This window comes from Carex rostrata, chromosome 1 (genome assembly GCF_964058835.1).
Source record: "Carex rostrata chromosome 1, lpCarRost1.2, whole genome shotgun sequence".
Lineage (NCBI taxonomy): Eukaryota > Viridiplantae > Streptophyta > Magnoliopsida > Poales > Cyperaceae > Carex > Carex rostrata.
In genome coordinates, this window is record NC_135918.1 from 8,841,001 (window position 1) to 8,860,547 (window position 19,547).

Here is a 19,547-nt window from a genome sequence, read left to right on the forward strand (position 1 = left end):
ATATAGAGATCACATATAATGGTTCAGATTTACTTTTTGGATTTTGAAAATGAAAAAATGACTTATAAGTATATACTCTCATATGCTTATAGAAGGAGAGTAACCAACCTCTATATACATATACATATATTATATTATATATACATATATTATACATATATTATAAAAAAAAAACTAAACTGTCGATATTTTTTTTCTCCAAACTCTATTTATAGTGCAAAATGCAAAAAAATAATAATAATAAAATGTCCGGACCGTGAATTTTTTCCACGGGTCCGAATTAAAATTCTAGACCGTGGATTTTTTTCACAGGTTGGGCATTTTTAAAATTCTAGCTGAACATTGGTTATTTTTAATAAAATATTTTTAAAAATGAGTATTTTTAAAAAACTCAGAAGTTCAAGTGTCAGCCGAAATTTTTTATTTATACCATATTAAAAAAAAATTAAACCAGAACACACTAAATTCTAGCGATTTCCAAAAATACCCAGATCGCAGAATGATTTGACGATTCCATTTTTAGGGGGCCACAGATTGATTTGAAGGTCCTAAAAAACTTAAATATATTTAATAGCACAATGCATTTTTGGGTTTTGAGGGGTCTCCAAACTAATCTGCACCTTCCAGTAATGGGGCTGCCAAATCATTATGCAGCATGGGTGTTTTTGAAAATCTCCACAAATCATGATTTTTTGGTTTATTTTTTTTAATATGGTATAAATAAAAATTTCGGGTGTCAGTAAACCCTTAAATTTGTTTCAAGATGATATGCTGGTATCTCAAGCGGTTTTTATTTAATTTAAAACAACATTTCTAATGTTCAAAATATAAATGCACAATTTTATTTAAGTCTCTGAACTTTAATTTAGAGTATAAAGATAGAAATGCCAATATTTTTTGTTTTGTCACTTGGGATAAATTTATGTTTGTGAACTCCACACAAGATTCAACAGGGAAAATTTCCCTTTACAAGATTAATAATTACTTTCTTGCTTAATTACCTTTGTCTTTGATCCATTAATTAGAATACTGATTAGTCTATTGTTCATATTCAACAATGAGGTGGGCTAGGGTGAATTGGAAAGTAAAGTCATGTTTAAGATTCAAACAATTGATCTGAACCGTTTAACACGATCTTCATGTTAGATCTTGGAAAGCAAATTTTTTAATTTTTTTTGAAAATATTTACTAATTAAAAAAAATAGAAATCATTATTTTTTTTTGTTAGAAAATTTAGGATCATTCAAAAATATGATTCTCGAATCTAATAAAAATAGTAAAAGTTAAAAAAAAAGTAAAATTTAATTTCAAATTTATTTTAATATATAAATTATGTTCAACAATTATTACTTAGACATTAAAATTACAAAAATATGAATGGAAAGTTCTCAAAACACGTAGCCCACCTCTTTAACAGTCATTATTATTTCAAGTATTCAACAATTATCAAATGAGCTTCTAGAGAAAGGGAGAAGGAGAAGGCGGTAGAATCAAATCAACGGCGCTGATTTGATGACGCATAATTAAGTACATGTTGGCGAGCGAGAAGACGTAAGCAGCGTCACACAGCTCTTTCTTTGCTGCTCCGAAGCCGCGAAGAGCGAAGGCTGTGGTCAAGGCGGCTATGGCGCACCCAAATTCTTGAATCCGATGGTTACTTCTTTGATAAACACCACCAAATCCAATCCACCACCATGTCCCATTTATCGAGATCTCTCCGCCGCCTCAACCGCTTATCTTCGCCTCTCTTGGGCATTTTATCAAACACCTTCTCTTCAGCCCCTCTCCCTCCATTTACTCCTCTTCTCGCTTCTCCGTCTCCTTCTCTCTCCTCCACTGTTACCTCAGCCTTCTCCCAATGGTTTCTCTCGCATTCCCAAAACTCTAGTACCTCTCTTCTGGATCGCATCTATGTCGCTCTCGCGTCCAGTAAAGACGAACACACTCTTGACCAGTCTCTTTCCAGCTTCAACATTCCCTTGTCGGAGACTTTCCTTCTCAGTTTCCTCTCGCACAAACCCATGTTAAACCCTCCCGTTGCCGACCCAAATCAGCTCTTGGAACTAAAGCTTAGCTTCTTTGACTGGTCTGGCCGACGCACGCCGTATCGTCATTCCCGCTCGGTGTACCTCTCGGTCTTCCTCCTCCTAAAGAAATCCAATAAATCACCTGTAATTCTTCAGTGGCTGCAGCGCTTTACCAGTTCGAACACCCCCTCCAGTTTTCCTAACCTGTACCCTGGTTATTACGACACATTAGTAATCGGCTATGCTGTAGCTGGAAAGCCTGAAACTGCATTGGGGATTCTCGGCCGCATGCGGTTTTCAGGCCTTGATCTCGATCCTTTCACAATGCGAGTGTTGTTAAATTCCCTGGTGGAGAACTCCCTGTTCTCATTTTGTGACTCGCTATTTCCGCTTTTGTCCCCAACTGACACGGGTGCTGTGTCCATTCGACTCAAGTCTCTGTGTATGCAGAAGGATCTCAATTCAGCCGAGTCACTGCTGAGGTCACTACCCAGCCAGTTGGCATCTCGAGATTTCTCTGCTGGTGCGCTTGTAAATGCATTTTGCAGGAGTGGTAAATTTGACAAAGCGCAAAAAATCGTCGAAGATTTTCCATCTGGGGAGGTCTACACAGTTTGGATAGAGTCTCTGGTAAAGAAGGGCAGGTTGAGTCAAGCACTGGGGTTTCTAGCAGATAAGAAAGTTACAGAGGACTTTATACCAGCTTCGCCAGTGTACGGATCTGCTACTGATAAATTTTCATGTCTAATGTTACAGATTTACATATTGGTGCATACTTGTACCATTCCGTGTCACAGTCTTTTCTGGTGACTGTTTACATATTGTTTCAACCCCTGATGTGTATGTGTCTATGAGAACTACTTCTTATAACAAATGCTGGTAGTTCATCACTCACAACAGGTTTAAGAACAGTGGTGGAGAAAATAAATATATAGTGTAGATAACCGATCAACATTAACATCAGACACGGGAAATAACCTTTTGTTCTTTTATGAATTTCAAAATCTGTCCTCGACATTAAAAGTCAATTCTGGTGTTGGCATGTGCAGACCGATATTTCAGTTCACGTGCTATTTTTAAACAAAACCAATTGTACCTAATAGTAGCATTTCGACAAATGAAAGTAATACAGAAAATACACATGTATTGTGATCCATGTTCACTCGATTAGCAAACTTTTTTACCAAATATCCGAATTATTCTAACCCCGTTCGCCTTGCAATGTTTCAGGTATAACACTCTTCTCATGCGACTCTTGAGAAAAAACCGTCTGCGTGAGGCGTATGACTTGCTTACCGAAATGATGGAAGAAGGCATCCCCCCGACACGTGTTACCATGTCTGCAGCACTTCGGTTCTTCTGCAAAGCTGGGCTTGTTGATGTGGCACTTGAGCTATACCGGTCTCGCTGTGAGCTTGGCATTGACCCTGGTGGGGCCACTTATGATGACCTTGTACGGGCCCTCTGTGCGGATGGCAACTCCGACAGAGCGTACAGTGTTGTTCAGGACGCCATGCACAAAGGCCATTTCCCTCGCCACCAGGCATTTTCCTCCCTAGCTAATACACTGTGCCGCGAGGGAAAGTTGGATCAGATTCGCACACTCCTTGATGCAGCAGCGAAACAGGAGATCAGACCTGCTGCAGATATCTGTGCCCGGTATGTACAGTGCAAGATTTTGGTTTACTACAGTAGATAACATACTGGTTGATATTCTCTGCAACACTGATTCACTACTTTTAAGTACCACTTCATCCCCATTGGTTGGTTTATTCCCATTTTGTTGGTAAATCCCTTAATTGAGGTTATTTGAGAACTGAGTTGAATCTTGATTATGGTGAAATTATATTTTAAAAAAAAAAGAAAAAAAAAAAGAGAGGAAAGGATTGAATATCCTGCTCCATTACTATAGTACCATTGCTTAAGTCAGCACTGGTACTGGTATGTACTGGCTTAAAAATTGTGGCCTTGATATTGCATTTTCTATTGGATGATATTCAAGGTCACTAGTAACAATGTTTCCAACTTTGCAATTCAGGTATCTGGCCGCTCTTTGCAAGGCTGGCAACTTGACAGAGGCTCGCCTAGATCCACACGTTGGTAAGGGCAGTATTTATACTCTGGAAAGTAATTATAAGCACAAATCCACTTACGTAAGCATGGTACGTGATTTTGCACTACTGGGCTGGGTTGAAATGTTGCCAAGGCTTATGATTGAGATGCAAGAGATGGTGCACATACCAAGTCGAAACCTGTACCGCACAGTGATTGTATCTTTATGCAAGGCAAAGAGAGATAGGGTTGTTTTGGAGTTACTTAGCCAACAATTGCAAAGAAGAGATCTAGATGTAAGAACATGCTACCACTATTTTTTAGACGGTGCAGCCCATGCCAAAAATCCTGACCTGGCAACAGAAATATACAACAAAATGGTGAGTGCACGTGTGCAATCTAATTGGGAGTCTGAAATGCTCCTTCTACAAGGGTACCTAAAGAGCAATAAAATAGGCATAGCGTTACTTTTTTTCGAAGAAATTCGTAAAAGGAAGGAGATTACCACAAAGATGTATAATATGATGATTGTGGGCCTCTGTCAGGCTGGCCGACCAGACCAAGCGGTCAGTTTTTGGAAAGAAGCTAGAGAAAAAAAGCTCATCCCTAGCTTACAAAGCTACGAAGAGCTTTCACTTGCGCTGTGCTCGGTAAAAGACTATAACACACTTATCAAGTTGTTCGATGATTTTCGTGAGACAGGTCGACCTGTCTCGGCATTCCTGTGCAATGTCCTCTTGTTGCACATGTTGAAGGGCAATGATCTACTACGAGTGTGGCATAAGTTGAGAGAGGAGAGTGAAGAGAAAAATAGTTGTGGTGGTCTGCTGGAGGAGTTGATTGTACTATTTTCACGTGTGACTGACACAAAACATAACCTAGATAAGTTGGTCGAACATTTTGAAACGTATTATCCTGTGGATCTTTATACATACAACATGTTACTGAGGGTTCTTGCCAGAGGAAAGAGGATGGACCTTGCAGATAAATTATTCGAAAGGTTGTTTGAGAAAGGGTACGAGCCAAATCGGTGGAGTTATGATGCAATGGTGAAAGGGTTTTGTAATAGCAGAAATAAGGATGAGGCTGAGAAATGGATGGAATCCATGTCAAAGAAGGGGTTTCGGCCAACTCGACACGCTATGAAGCTGCTTGACAGAATTTCATAGAGAGATAATCCTGGTCCTGTTTTTCCTTTTTTTATTGGATAGGTAATGATCTAATTCTAACTTCATATATTTGATGCCTTTATTCATTTGCATTGGAGTGTTTTGTACCTGAAATGTGTCAATGTGTCATTTATTCCCTCTCCTGTTGGAAACAGAGTGGCCAGTATGGTACTTGTAACTTGTTCAATATAGCACCTGTGCAAACTAATAGTTTCACTACACAATTTAATGCCTTCACTAATCTAATTTCTGTTAGTGTTACAAAATTAAAGCCTCATCCTGGTTGGTTTAGACAAGTTCATACCAGTATTGGCCTATCAGCACAGTACTGTACATATCTTATGGTATCCTTCTTCTTACATCAGCGGTTTACTTTCACCGAGGTATCCTTCTTCTTACATTAGCGATTTACTTTCACCGAGTTGTTGCAGAATATTATCTTTCTTGCAAAAAGATTTGTAGAATTGAAAAAAATGGTAGAAAAGAACGACCTAATTGCTTGATTACTCTTCTTGTTTGGTGATTTTCAGATAACTGGAAGATTAGTTTCTGTTGTAGCTGCTCAATTATTCATTTAGTCAGCTGAGAGCTAATTAAAATCTCACTTACATCCCGACATTTTTGCGATGATCTTAAACCAAGGTGACATGAGATGAAGTTGTGTCTAATAAAAGAACCCAGAAATTTGTTCATTTTTTTCTATTTAGACAGTACAATTGCATTTTTGACACCTTCAGCTACTGTAGGAAAGGAAAAAAAGAAGGGAAGTTCTTTTCGTTACTGATGTACTTTATATGTAAAATATCAATAAGTGTTAACAAAAGATGCTTGCATTTTCTTTTCTTTATTTCTTTATTTTTGAGCTTAGGATCATTGATTCTCTTTGGAGAAAGTTTTCAATTTTGTAATCAAGAATGTGTGGTCTGTTTCAAATTTTATGTTGATTTTGGTGTTGGACTATCTATAAGTAGTTGCCATTGTTTGCTGTAGTTAGTGAGACCGTATTATATTGCATTCTTGTATAAAGCACCCTTTTATGTTTGCCATACAATTAAACAAATATAGCAAGCCCTTACCACAGAATCTTGGCATCAGACGAAATTCATCTGATGTCTGATGAGAGCCATTAGATTTCCATCAAGATTCGCATCCATTTTATCAGTACGAATCTGAAAGTTTTATGCACCAATCTTGAGGTGGATTGATGGCTTCGAAGACCTGGGCTTGAAACCCAGCATCCGCACTAATATTTTAAGGCTACTGATGTGCCGGACCTGCCCAAAGACAAACAAGGCCTGTCCATAGACAAATGGGCTGGAGTACAACCGATTTGAGTCAAAACTGAGCTGATTCTAATTTGTATCAAGTCCTTGAGGGCTGAGGATCTTAAAAAAGTGCTTTGTGCTAATCTCAGAGCACACGATTTCATTTATTTTCTTCGTACCGAGTATAATTTTCTGTATTTTTTACATTATTTGTTTGACACATATTTTGGCTTTCCAAATTTGAAATTCCGATATCTATCATCAGGTTTCTCTGAATTGTAAGAAGGGTTTGACAAATGTGGTAGTGTAGTGTTATTGTCCCTTTATATTTTGCCTTTCCAAAGTCCAATTTCTTTTTTGAAAAATTTGGTAGTGGGCTAGTGGCTGCCAAAGACAATAGTCCGATTTCTATAAACAACTTTGACATAACATCTGAGTCCTAATGTTCTGTCCCTTCTATATTTGTGTCAAGTCAACCTAATTAATTTTGTTAATTTTGGAAGCTTTCTAAATTACAATTTCTATCTCAAGTTTCTAATTTTGTTTTGTGTTTCCCAAGTTTAAATTAGTAATAACTAATAACCTAATTTGCTACTTTAAGTAAGCACTTTTTCTGACAATTATTGTATGGTTGTTTAAACTTTAATCTCTTTTCAACGAACGAACTAAAATAAATAAAGTAATAAGCTACTCTGCTGGGTGGGGCCCACATGGACATGGTGGGTAGGCAGCACCTTTCCGCTATGGTCCGTGCCAGAAACCTTCCAAGAGAAATATTAATGAAAAGCGTGGAAAGATGTCGTTGTCAGATTGACCCTTGTCTACATTCTCTCATTCTCTTTCTTTCTTTCTGCTTCAATCATGCAATCTATTATTAACAAACTAACTTCTCCCTTAGAAAGATAGATCTGCTATCATCAAAAACTAATTTGATTGAAACTCACGACCAACTGCCTAGTTTATTGCCATGCATGCATTGCATTGCATTGCATTCAATAATATGTGGACCCTAATTATTAAATAACATTTATTCAAGACTATTAGCAAAATAGAGATTGCTAAACACACTAACACAAACACACTGCAATTTTATTATATTTTTATGGCACCTTGCAATGCGTACATAGGTCTGCACTTTGAATCCATATCTTCATTTTTTTTTTAATTCAAACGGTAAATTTGATTGTTTAACATGTCCTTTATATAAAAATATACTTGAACACTCAAATTTACATTTTTAAAATTCTTTCACTATTTTTTTTAATAGATAGAAAATCACATGATTTAAAGATTCTGGACCATTCCAAAATAGTGATTTTCTATCTATCTAGAAAATAGTAAAAAAAGTTGAACTTTGATATGTAAGTTTATTTTCATATAAGATTATATTAAGCAGTTCACAGAGGTGGACCTAGAGTAGAACAGGGGGGTAGCCGCCTCTCTTTGGATTTCGAGTTTTAGTGGTGATCTATCTGTACCGATCGACTTTGCCCCTCCTGGAAATTTTTTTGCCCCCCTCTAGATGTTTGATTTGTAATTCGGGTTAAATTTAGTGTTAAAATCAAAATAAATTTATTGAATTATAATCGGTAATTAGAATTATAAGTTAAAACATCAGAAATTATAATTTAGAGCATTGGAAAATATAAATCAAAACATTGTTTTTTTTATCGAGTACTCAATTAGTTAATGAGTTTAAATCCGATTCGATCTTTTTTTGTCCTCTTCTGCCGAAAATCCTGAGTCCTCCCCTGACAGTTCGAATAGTCTATTTGAACTTTAAAAAACATAATATAAATTCATAATATGGAGTTACGGATTACCATTTCGGCATAGCCTCACTCTATTTTCTTTTCTACTGATAACATAATCCGAATCAGTAACATGTTAAAACGGACAGAAACGTTCACTGGCAGATTCGGTTCTTTCTGCCTTAATCATTGGAAGAAGATCTCCTGTGGCTCATTTATAGTATAGCTAATAGTGTAATGATTCATGTCATTCTTTATTTGGGAATTATTAACATATTTGCACAGTTAAATTCGAAATAAAACTTAACCCCGTATCAAAATTCTGCAGCGAAGGTGTCAAATCAAGTCGAATTATATAACCATTTGTATGTAAACATATATATATAAAATGCATATACAGTTCTCTGCACAGTGAATGGCCAAAAGATAACAGATTACTTATTATTATAGAGTTAGGCTAATATGACATTGGTGTTATTTGAAACTAAATAACACCAAATCTTAAATCCTTAGATCTGCTTTAAGATTCGTACAAAATAAAGTGCTTGAACAGTAAAAGCGGATATTACGAATCTTAAAGCAGATCTAAGGGTTTAAGATTTGGTGTTATTTAGTTTCAAATAACACCAATGTCATATTAGCCTAACTCCTTATTATATATGCTATGATATATATTTTGCTGGTATTACATTTAATGCCTAGCTATGAATTTTATAAATTCTTGCTCTGTGAGAATAGCAGAACTACTACGCTTTAAAATTGTTCTTTCGGCGGAGGGATCTAGAATTCTAGATAGACAGGAAAGAGGGACAGATTTCATTTTCTGTGGCCAAATCTTTGAAATTTAAAAAGTGAAAACGATGGCAACTAATACAAGTATATCAAATTATCAAGTGGACAAACCCACTAGGTGTTGTTTTGTGCCAGAGAACAATGCTAATTAAGTGGGCCCATCTCCACAATTTATTTGATTTTCAATTTCAAACCAAACAATCAAGATCTAAACGGAGCGGCTAGTGGCAAAATCATATATATATCTCTCTTTTTATTTTTAAATACGGATACGGAACAGATATTAGACAGATATGGATACGAATTTGGATCAAATCGGATATTTATTAAAATAATATCAAAAAATATTTAAGTTTGTAATATTTATCTAATTATAATGATGAATAATATAAATTTTTCATAATATATATTAAAATATATGGTATATATCTACTATTAAGATACGGATAATTGAAATGTAAAACCATATCAGTATCCTTATTCACATGGATATCCACATTTAAATTTTCAAATACAGATCGGATATTATCCCTACCCTCATGTTTTCACCCCTAAAAACATTGCATTTAAGTTGAACCAAATGACGCAAAAAATAAAAATAAATAATAATTGAGTTTTTTTTTTTATTAAAGATAGTAGCTATCCTGTACTTTAAAAAAAAAATTGTTCTTTTCCAAAAATTGAAGTTATCTTTGCAATGATGCAAATCTTTCATGTTTTTAAATATTTGCGTTGCAAAAGAATCAGAAAAGGAATAGGTTTAGTTTTAACTTTTAATGTAGACTTTTTGAAAAGAAGGATAAATACAAAGAATGATGTTAAGAGGATTAATCATAGAATGAAGGTTTAGAGGTTTGAAAAAAAATATATAATAAAGCACAAGACAAATATTGTTTTTTTTTTCAGTTTTTCTATTTTAGACACCCAATATAAATCTTGATGCCCCAAAAAAGACGTTACACCATACAATTATTCAATTTAAATTTAATAATTTAATCACTGAATCTGAAAATATTAATGCGTTTGCATGGAGAGGAGTAAATCCTGTGAAGGGTGCAACGAATCCTAATAATAAAAAAAAGAACAATGAAAGCAAAACCGTATCTCGTCGCTTTGAAGAAAGAACATAGCAAGCATTTAAAGCTCGATCAATGTGCATAGATAGCGTCGTTTCATACTTTGATAACCTTTATCTCTAACTAACCCACAAAATTCTTAAATTTCTGATGTAAACGATAAGCACTAGAAACCGCATGTGAACACACACCTTCATTCGTTTCTTTTACAATTCAACCCTCGTTAAAAGCGTTTATTGTAGAAATAGCCGAAAAAACCCAAGATAAGCAGATTCATCACATAAGATAAAAACACAAATATCATTAATTCATTATCAGTTTCACACTATAAACTGTTTCACAAAAAAGAAAGATACAAAATTAATGAAAGGTTGAATTCCTTGTTAACTACACTACCATACATATATAGCATTTATGACCCATGTCGTAACAGTACCATTTCTCTCTCTACACTAGTATATATCTCTATCTGATATATATTATCTCATATCTCAAGTTGAAATTCGTTGCACCACCATTTGTTTACTTCCTGAAACAGCCCCACTGGGTCATGAGCTGTCCATTCCCTTTCCCTGTTATATACCCAATTTGAATACCACATATTTAACACATCAAATTTAGTAAAGATCTAGAGGAAGGGAGGGGGAGAGAGAGAATGAGAAGTGCCCAGGCATTTTGGATTGTCGGGCTTATCGGGTTATTGGGTCTGGTGAGATGGGTTCATGGAGCAGGGTCTCCTCTCATGGTACCACTTACCATTATCCAGTCTGCCCCTTCTAAAGGAGCTGGTACACAGTAGTTTTTAATTTGTTTTTAATATGCATAATTTAATTCTAATTTATTGAGTGATCAACTTTCTTTGAGTTTGCTTTCATCACCTTTTCGCTCTCTTGAATATGAAGTATAGGCAATATTAGGAAGGCTTTTAAGTAATTTTCTTCAACATTTGGATTGTTTAATATATGAGTAAAAAATTGAAATCTAATTTTTTCCTACTATAATTTGCTTCAGCTCCCATATAATTTAACTCCATATTTTTCTACATTACTTTTCTTGAATTTTCAAAAGAAACATTTCTTTTTATTGTTAGAATTCAGAAGTGAGCACCAACAATTTGTTTAGTTGGCTAAATTAATTGTTGTGTGAATGTAGTTTGCTTGGATGGAAGTGCACCGGCATATCACTTCTCTCCTGGATTCGGATCAGGGGTTAACAATTGGATCATAGATCTAGAGGTCAGTTTTCAGTATCTTTACCAACTGTACCAGTATATACCTATACCAAACCTCATATATAGTACTGATAATTAATTCTCGAAAGGCATCTTAATTTAACCAATTCAATCCCGGACTGGTACATGAAGGACCTTAATGAAATTTTTGGTTCACCTCTCAGATTTTGTAATCTACCATTGTTGTTTTGCAATATCTAATTGCATGTGGGTGTATAGGGAGGAGGATGGTGCAATAACAGAAGGACATGTCAGTTCCGCAAAACAACCCGTCATGGATCATCAAAATATATGGAGAAACAAATTTTATTTAGTGGTATCTTAAGCAATAAGCCCGATGAAAACCCTGGTACGTACATATAAAATATATAATCTCTACCCTTATATTATAAAATAGTCATTCATGGGTTCTAATTCAAATGTCGTATCACATGATTTTTTGTCGACACTGGTAAATAGAGAATATACCCCTACATGTCTTTCTTGTTTTCAGTTTTTTTTATAATGGATTAACAATAAAGACGTACTGTAATTGCCAGCACATATACTGGAACAAAGCAAACTTGGAATTTAGTTTGTACTTTGGTAGGTAGATAGTCCAATTTCAAAAGCACATGCTGATTTGATTCATTGATTGCTCACTTGTTTTCATTATGATAATAATTTTCAGATTTCTATAATTGGAACAGAGCAAGGATTAGGTACTGTGATGGGGCTTCATTTGCTAGTGAAGGATATGATCAGGTTGGTTAAACAAGGGTAGTTAAAATTTCAAGCATGAAAACATCTATTTAATTTCATCTTGGTAGTGCTACCAAGTTTTTCAAAAAAAAAAACAAAAGAAAGAAAAAAATTTTAAGTATAATAAAACCTATATTGACATTGCACAGTATTGAAAATTAAGCCGGAAATAGTGAGTATATTTGTGAGACTTTTGTAAATAAGTAGGTTGAAAAACTTTTGTTTCAGTAATGAAACGTGTGTATATAGCACTAATTAAAAAAAAAACATTGCACAGTATTCACATTACAAGTTGAGTTTGGTGCATTTAAATCAAGCACATGACTTGTTTTGTTACATAAACAATGATCATGTTCATTTTTTTATATGTATTTACATGGGTATTTTCTTATTAAATAATAATGAGAATAGAACTACTGAAAACAACTTGGTATATATAATTAATTATTATTCAATATAACAAAAAATAATAAAAGAAAACTTGGTACATAAACAGGCCTCAGGGCTATATTTTAGGGGACAGCGCATCTGGTCTGCTGCTATGGAAGAAATGATGTCTAAAGGAATGCGCTCCGCTAACCAGGTATACAATTAAACCTGGAGTTGTACCAAAAACTGTACCAGTACTAAATGGAATCACCATAACTCCACTATATGTTACATTTTTTTATTTGGAAATGTGCATGAATTTGGTCTCAACTCAAGATCATTCTAAAAAACGAAAAAGAAAAACATGATTTACGAAAGCAACATATGAAATTACCGTTGAACCATTTGCCATATTTTATTTGCTTGTAGGTCCTTCTAACTGGTTGCTCAGCAGGGGGTCTTGCTACAATATTACACTGTGACCAATTTCAAGCATTGTTTCCCGGAAATACAAAAGTCAAATGCTTGGCCGATGCTGGCATGTTTCTTGATGTGTATGTATCTCTCATATATTGTTCCCTTGTTTCTCTTGTTGTACTGTTTTGTTTTATTTTTTAATTTTTTTTTTTAATTTTTCAGAGCTGATGTATCAGGTGGTAATAGCATACGATCTTTCTTTCAGGGTACCGTGGATATGCTTGTAAGTTCCAAATTATCATATATTCTATAATGTCAAGTTGAATTTATGTTATGACAACATACATCATTTTCTTATTACAAGTTTATTAGCTAATATAAGAGTTTTATTTTTGTATAAAGGGAGTAGCCAAGAATTTGCCAGGGACATGCACTAGCCGCATGGATGCAACCTCGGTAAAGTATTTTCTCATGTAAAAAAAGACATTAACTAATGGGGTAAAATTTGACTAATTCCTTTCTAAATTTTTGGATTGCAGTGTTTTTTCCCTGAGAATTTAGTTGGCAATATCCAGACTCCAATTTTTCTCCTAAATTCGGCATATGACGTATGGCAGGTACTGATATCTTACATTTCAAATTGCTTGCACAGCATTAATTTGCTGTATAAAAGAAGTGGAAATTGCTAAGAAATATCAGCGCAAAAACTATTTTTTTGTGTTTTGGTCATGCAATCTTAGTTTGTATTCATTGCCTACTACTAAAGAAAGCTTCGTTTATGCTTGTAATTACAGTTACAGGAAAGTCTAGCTCCGGGAAAAGCAGACCCGACTGGTGCATGGAAAAATTGTCGGTTGGATTATAAGACTTGTACTTCTGATCAGATCCAATTTTTGCAAGGTAAATATGTGCATTCACACAAAAAGGCAACTAAAAACGCAAATCGTTTTTTTTTATTACCAGACTAATGTTAATTTGAAACATGCAGGATTTAGAAATAAGATGGTAAATGTGGTACAAGGTTTTTCGGTATCACGACAGAACGGGGTGTTCTTAAATTCGTGCTTTGCGCATTGCCAATCAGGGTTGCAGGATACATGGTATGCAAGCAATTCTCCTACTCTTGAAAATAAGGTATGAATTTTGTCCCAGATCAAATTTTAGAGGTTTTTTTTTATGTACTTTGCGTTCCTGCTGCCTCTTTTTCTTTCAATTGTATGTAGAAACTGGTACCAATTTAAACAAAAATTAAATTTAGTGTAGCTTCACCATGCAAGTCTTGATACAACAATCAGCGTGTAGACCAGAACAATCTCCAACCCGAAATTTTGTACCAGTTTGCAAATAAATAAAGCCCAAATTTGGCCAGTTTGTTCTTTAAGAAGATAAAAGGCTAGTTACCATTTTTGTTTCCTGATGCTTTGTATAGGGAATAGCAAAATCAGTTGGAGACTGGTATTTTGATCGGGCTGCGGTGAAGGCGATAGATTGTGCGTATCCCTGCGACAATACATGCCACCATGTTGTCATGTGATGAGATACAGATAAATTTACTTAATTTACAAAAGGTTATTTATGCCAGTGAATAAATACAAAATAGAAAAATGTGATTGATAATATAGTATTTAGTTAGAGCCAATTAATGTAAGAGGAAATTGCAGGCTCTTTAATTCTTTATAGGTTTAAAAAAAATTCAAATTGTTTTTTAGTCAAAAGAAAGGGAGGAATTAAAAGTGTATGTTCAAACTTCAAAGTGATACAGTGGTCATATAATTGCAGAACTATTTTGAATGAAATGATTACAATCTTAGTTCTGATCTTGGTATATGTTTATTGACCTGGACCCACATAGGATTTACCTTTTACTTGAAGAATAAACTAAACATTTCATAATGGTAATATTAGCTACAACAAGTAATCTAAAAGTAAATGAACATGATACAAAACCTTGCTAATTTATGATAAAGTGAATTGAACATCCCTGAGCTCAGAGAACAATAGAGCTAAAGTTACCAAGTATTTCTGTGTGCAAGTTACAATACAACTAATTTCCAAAAAAAAAAATTAAGTAACAAGAGCACAAATCAGGTTTAACAGGCCCACTTTGTGTTGTGAGTTGTGACATAATTGGAACTCCAGGCCCAAGGCCCAACCCAAGCATTAGGATTTATATTTTCTAGCTACTGAATAGTGAACAGAGCGCTTCAATTAGGTGAATGCTTTCAAGTCCTGGACCGTCAGGCGTCAGATCTGCTTTAGTTTGTTCTGATGATGGGATTTCGTGCCAAGCATTAGAGTACTTGACTAACGGGCTCGCACTTATAAACCCGTTAATCTAATATATGCAGTTAATCCAACGGCTCCGGCACTTCTGTCTTGAGCACTTGGAGCTAGAGTGGAAAAAAATGTGTCGTTCCGTGATGTGATTAGCACGTTATGATTTTGGTTTCGTTTCGTGACAAGTTAATTTTTCACGTACCATGATCAAAATGTCAAGGAATGATTAAGGCACGCGAATGATCACGCCACGTGAGTCACACCGTATTTAAATGTATCGTGACTCGTGTGACCATTTAATCAAAATTTATATTAGTTTATTTCAAATTTACCGTTTAGTCAAAGATCTAACGGTCCTGATTACACGTGACTCATGTAACCACGTGCCGTGACTAGATCTTTCACGTGACGTGACGTACCGTGTCAAATTTTCAAAAAATGGTCAAGGCACGCGAATAGTCACGACACGGGACATGCGTGTCGGTTATGTGCTGTGATGAAATCGGCTCTGCTGTGCCATTTTTCCTACTCTACTTGGAGACATGGAGGAAATCTCGCATCAGGCATCACTCTCTCCCTCTCCGCCTCGTTCGTACCAACCACCAGAATACCAGATCTGATTCCGATCCCGAAACTTTGGAGTTAGGATTTAGATTCAGTTATGGAAGTTTGCACGAATTTAATTTTCTTGTAGTTCGAATTAATAAAAAATTGCACGAGTTCCATTCATAGTACTTATTAAATAAACCCTGCACATTTGAGTGCAACTTAGTAGAAAAAGGTTTGATTCGTATATCAGCAATCTCGTATCATCCTGGTTAGTTCTTAAAAAATGAAAAGTATATATTAAGGAAAAATATCATTGTTCAAACTATACCAAATTAGTTCAAAAATGCCTGTCCAATTTCAAAATTTTGGTGGATGCTGTTAACTTAAGGCTAATTGTAACATTCCAATTAGCGGCCTTGTAATCTTGTTATGCTCCCAAATTTTTTTCCTGGTTTTAAATATTTTTTTTTTCCTGTTTCTGTTTCCAGGGAGATTCCAACAAGTGATAATAGCCTACAATACAGAGCATTTTGGTGGTGTGAAGTTGTAAAGCTGATTTATTTCTTTTTGACAATCTACTAGGTGTTCTCATAATCAATCTATCAATCTATCTATGCTTGTAGCTATCTAGTCTAATTGCTGAATGGTGTCATACCAGTATAGTTATGTTTTGTACCATGGCTGGATTCGCTGATTTGCCGATGTCCATGCCTGATTCTGCTCAAGTATAGTAGGTACTTTCATGTATTATAGTAACAGAAAAGTAGAGGGTATTTTGGTCATTAAACAGCTTGCTTACTTTGTCTTGCTTGTCTGTACCGGTATACTAATTATATGCATCAGTTTGATAATATCTCACTATATATGTAGGGGTGGTACGGTAGCGATAGAATCAATTATGAATTGAAATTTCTAGCTTAATTGTAAGCTCTCTTTTTTTTTTAACAAATAATGAAGGACTTTTAATAAAATAACTGGAGAAAACCTAAATTTTCAGTAAGGTAACAAACAAACCGTTATAAATGCTGCTCACATGATATAATTAGAGTGGAAAAAATGGCACGGCGGAGCCGGATCCATTATGGAACGACATGATACGCGTGTCGTGACTCACCTGTCGCGTGCTGTGATCATCTTTTGAAAAATTGGCACGGCATGTCGCATCACGCGAAAGATCTAGTCACGGCACGGCACATGGTCACACGAGTCACGTGTAATTAGGATCATTAGATCTTGACTAAAATGGTGAATTTTAAATAAACTAATATAAATTATGATTAAATAGTTACGTGAGTCACGTTTGATCATGACACGTTTAGATATGGCATGACTCACGTGACATGACTATTCGCGTGTTGTGACCATCCCTTAATATTTTGGTCACGACGCGACACATAAAAAATTAATTTAGTCACGACACGACACAGCACGGCATGTTTTTTCCACTTTAGATATACTCCTCTCCTTTTCTTTCCGGGTAAATTAATATTCCGGTTTCATTTAATATTTTTCTTTTAAATTGGAATTTTATCATTTTTGTGCTCCTATTCTGTAAAAACATTTGTTTCATGATTGTTTTCTTGGTTGGAGGTAGGGCCAATTTTTAGAAAGTAATACAAAATTGAGGACTATAAATCAATGTGTACCGTTCATAGATTCAATCTAAACACACCACATGGGAAACAAAAAAAGCAAGGAACAACTAAGCACATACTTTACATATTTATTATTATTGAAATCATTTTTATGTTGTATATTCATTTTGAAAGGGGTGGAGCTGTGGAGGGTTAATAGCTAATGATAGGAGAATTAGAGAGCACATGTGAGGCTATGATTGCAACTGGTTTAGCTGTCAGACTTGTGCTCCATTATTATTAACTAATACTACTATATGCCTAAAGGGTTCAACTGTCAAAAAAAAATTAATACTACTATGTTTGTTACCTTATTTAATTAATGTAAAAAGTAACCAGGCAAGCATCCTTTTCTGTACCAGTAACTTTTTATTAAAAAAAAAAAACACCCTGTGCACATTGTCTGCTCTTAGTGGGGCATCTTTTTGCCCCTTCATGGTACCACTTCTCATTTCCTATTGGCTGACTCTACTGGAATTTTGTCTGGCATGCACAAAAGGAGCCAAATATTATATAAATTCTTTCTAGAGATGGGTTAGAAGTTAGAACTGATTTAAATGCAGGGTGCTCCATTTGAGAATTGTTAGTTTTGTAGAGACTAGAGACCATACATCAGCTTTCTTGTTTCTTTCTCCAAGTAGCAGAGAAACCACTGGAGAAAAGAAAGTGAACTTTTCATTAGAAAGGGGATAAACCAAGGTGAGCTTTAGTTACATTTTACATATATATATCCTTCTTTCTTTCTTGATATATGATGATACTATTATATTAAATGCAGATAAGATCAAGTTTAGGGTGTTCTGTCAACAATTTACAATCCGCGTTTAATCGTATAACGATTGGTTGGAAAGAAATTAAGAAACAGAGATAAATCGCACAAATCGAATATTTGAATTTGAATTCAAAATGGAGTACTTCATGAAACAAAGTGATAAAGAATTCATGAAGATGGCTATGCTCAAGCATGAATATACCTTCAAACAACAGGTACTTCTATTTTCTAAAAATTAAGTGTTCTTTCTTTTTTATTCTATTTCGTTGCATGAAGCACCGAAACTTCCATTTCATCGACTTGAAAACCGTAAACTCGGCTTCCTCTCTCAATTGACTGTTGTAGTTAAGATTTTCATTAAACAAAGTATTAGGAAATCTTAATTAGCGTGTCCCTTGACTAGAGAAAACATAGTTCAAATTTTAATTTTGCTGTTTTTTCTTTGCCTCCTCTTAATTTAGGTTCATGAACTTCACCGTTTATATAGACTCCAAAAACAACTGATGAAAGATTTGAGATGCACCAAGGAACTTAAAAGGCAAAGGAGCTCCATATTGTCCCCGAATCACCACACCGGATTGCGCCAAGCATTAAACCTCCAACTCTCGGCTGATGAATACATAGTGAGCACCGAAAATGAATATAAAACAGAGCTCGAGCTAACACTGGCTATTAGATGTCCCGGAAAGAAAAGAGAAAGCACACCTCTGGCATCTGATTCTGGCGGTAGTTTTTCTTCTTCTTTGACGGAGTCCGGTGGACCCATAAACCACGATTGGGCCCCGCATCATGCCAATGATCATTTCCTGCTGCGATCGTTCGATGAGATAAAGAACACGCCTTGGTTTGTGCAATGTTTGAGCCTTAGAATGACATGATAGGGGTAGTTCCTAGTTTCTACATACTAATGTAGATTATTTTAGTTTGAGATTTTTTTATTTTTATTTTTTTTCTTTTCCGTTATGATAGGGGTAGTTCCTAGTTTCTACATACTAATGTAGATTATTTTAGTTTGAGATTTTTTTTTTTTTTTTTTTTCTTTTCCGTTTGTTCATGGTACGTGGGAATGAAGAAAAGCCTGGCACCTTGGCATGTATATTAATTTGCTAATTTGGTAATGGTTGATGTTTAGTATCAATTTAATTTCATTGTTATCTAGTTTTCATGATTTTGTTCCATAATGAACAATACATGAAGGAAATTTGCAATGGTGAAAAAGAAAGAAGTCGTGAGAATAAATGAGTAGATTTAAGAATTATCAATGTTTTAAATAGCGCGCTATAGCGTTTTTGGACCCTAAACGCTAAGCTATGACATAATAACGCGGTATTTGGGCTACGGACGCTATAGCGGTAATAGCGGTCCGCTATAGCGCATAGTGTGTAGCGCAAATAGCGCCCGCTATGCAACATTTGGTTTTTTTTT

At 35.1% G+C, this 19,547-nt stretch overlaps 3 protein-coding genes across 3 annotated transcripts; all 3 read left to right on the plus strand.

Annotated features, from left to right (window-relative positions):
* Positions 1 to 1,545: 1,545 nt before the first annotated feature.
* Positions 1,546 to 5,357, plus strand: LOC144556510 (Pentatricopeptide repeat (PPR) superfamily protein). Its single transcript, XM_078304890.1, has 3 exons — positions 1,546 to 2,740; positions 3,258 to 3,686; positions 4,066 to 5,357. The coding sequence occupies exons 1-3, from the start codon at positions 1,695 to 1,697 to the stop codon at positions 5,246 to 5,248; spliced, it is 2,658 nt and encodes an 885-aa protein (XP_078161016.1). The 5' UTR covers positions 1,546 to 1,694; the 3' UTR covers positions 5,249 to 5,357.
* Positions 5,358 to 10,521: 5,164 nt separating this feature from the next.
* Positions 10,522 to 14,495, plus strand: LOC144556519 (pectin acetylesterase 3-like). Its single transcript, XM_078304901.1, has 12 exons — positions 10,522 to 10,920; positions 11,285 to 11,367; positions 11,583 to 11,712; positions 12,034 to 12,107; positions 12,601 to 12,687; positions 12,903 to 13,027; positions 13,113 to 13,173; positions 13,293 to 13,346; positions 13,430 to 13,507; positions 13,685 to 13,790; positions 13,879 to 14,024; positions 14,320 to 14,495. The coding sequence occupies exons 1-12, from the start codon at positions 10,788 to 10,790 to the stop codon at positions 14,422 to 14,424; spliced, it is 1,182 nt and encodes a 393-aa protein (XP_078161027.1). The 5' UTR covers positions 10,522 to 10,787; the 3' UTR covers positions 14,425 to 14,495.
* Positions 14,496 to 17,834: 3,339 nt separating this feature from the next.
* Positions 17,835 to 19,256, plus strand: LOC144556529 (uncharacterized). Its single transcript, XM_078304910.1, has 4 exons — positions 17,835 to 18,049; positions 18,129 to 18,337; positions 18,584 to 19,044; positions 19,140 to 19,256. The coding sequence occupies exons 2-3, from the start codon at positions 18,257 to 18,259 to the stop codon at positions 18,998 to 19,000; spliced, it is 498 nt and encodes a 165-aa protein (XP_078161036.1). The 5' UTR covers positions 17,835 to 18,049; positions 18,129 to 18,256; the 3' UTR covers positions 19,001 to 19,044; positions 19,140 to 19,256.
* Positions 19,257 to 19,547: the final 291 nt, after the last annotated feature.

What these genes read in the sequence shown, in the direction of transcription:
- LOC144556510 (XM_078304890.1), top strand. Translation starts at nt 1,695, where the DNA reads ATGTCCCATTTATCGAGATCTCTCCGCCGCCTCAACCGCTTATCTTCG. An exon ending in TTTATACCAGCTTCGCCAGT is followed by an intron (nt 2,741 to 3,257) that starts GTACGGATCTGC and finishes GCAATGTTTCAG; the next exon opens with GTATAACACTCTTCTCATGC. An exon ending in GCTGCAGATATCTGTGCCCG is followed by an intron (nt 3,687 to 4,065) that starts GTATGTACAGTG and finishes TTTGCAATTCAG; the next exon opens with GTATCTGGCCGCTCTTTGCA.
- LOC144556519 (XM_078304901.1), top strand. Translation starts at nt 10,788, where the DNA reads ATGAGAAGTGCCCAGGCATTTTGGATTGTCGGGCTTATCGGGTTATTG. An exon ending in TCAGATCCAATTTTTGCAAG is followed by an intron (nt 13,791 to 13,878) that starts GTAAATATGTGC and finishes TGAAACATGCAG; the next exon opens with GATTTAGAAATAAGATGGTA. An exon ending in CTCCTACTCTTGAAAATAAG is followed by an intron (nt 14,025 to 14,319) that starts GTATGAATTTTG and finishes TGCTTTGTATAG; the next exon opens with GGAATAGCAAAATCAGTTGG.
- LOC144556529 (XM_078304910.1), top strand. Translation starts at nt 18,257, where the DNA reads ATGGAGTACTTCATGAAACAAAGTGATAAAGAATTCATGAAGATGGCT. An exon ending in AATATACCTTCAAACAACAG is followed by an intron (nt 18,338 to 18,583) that starts GTACTTCTATTT and finishes CTCTTAATTTAG; the next exon opens with GTTCATGAACTTCACCGTTT.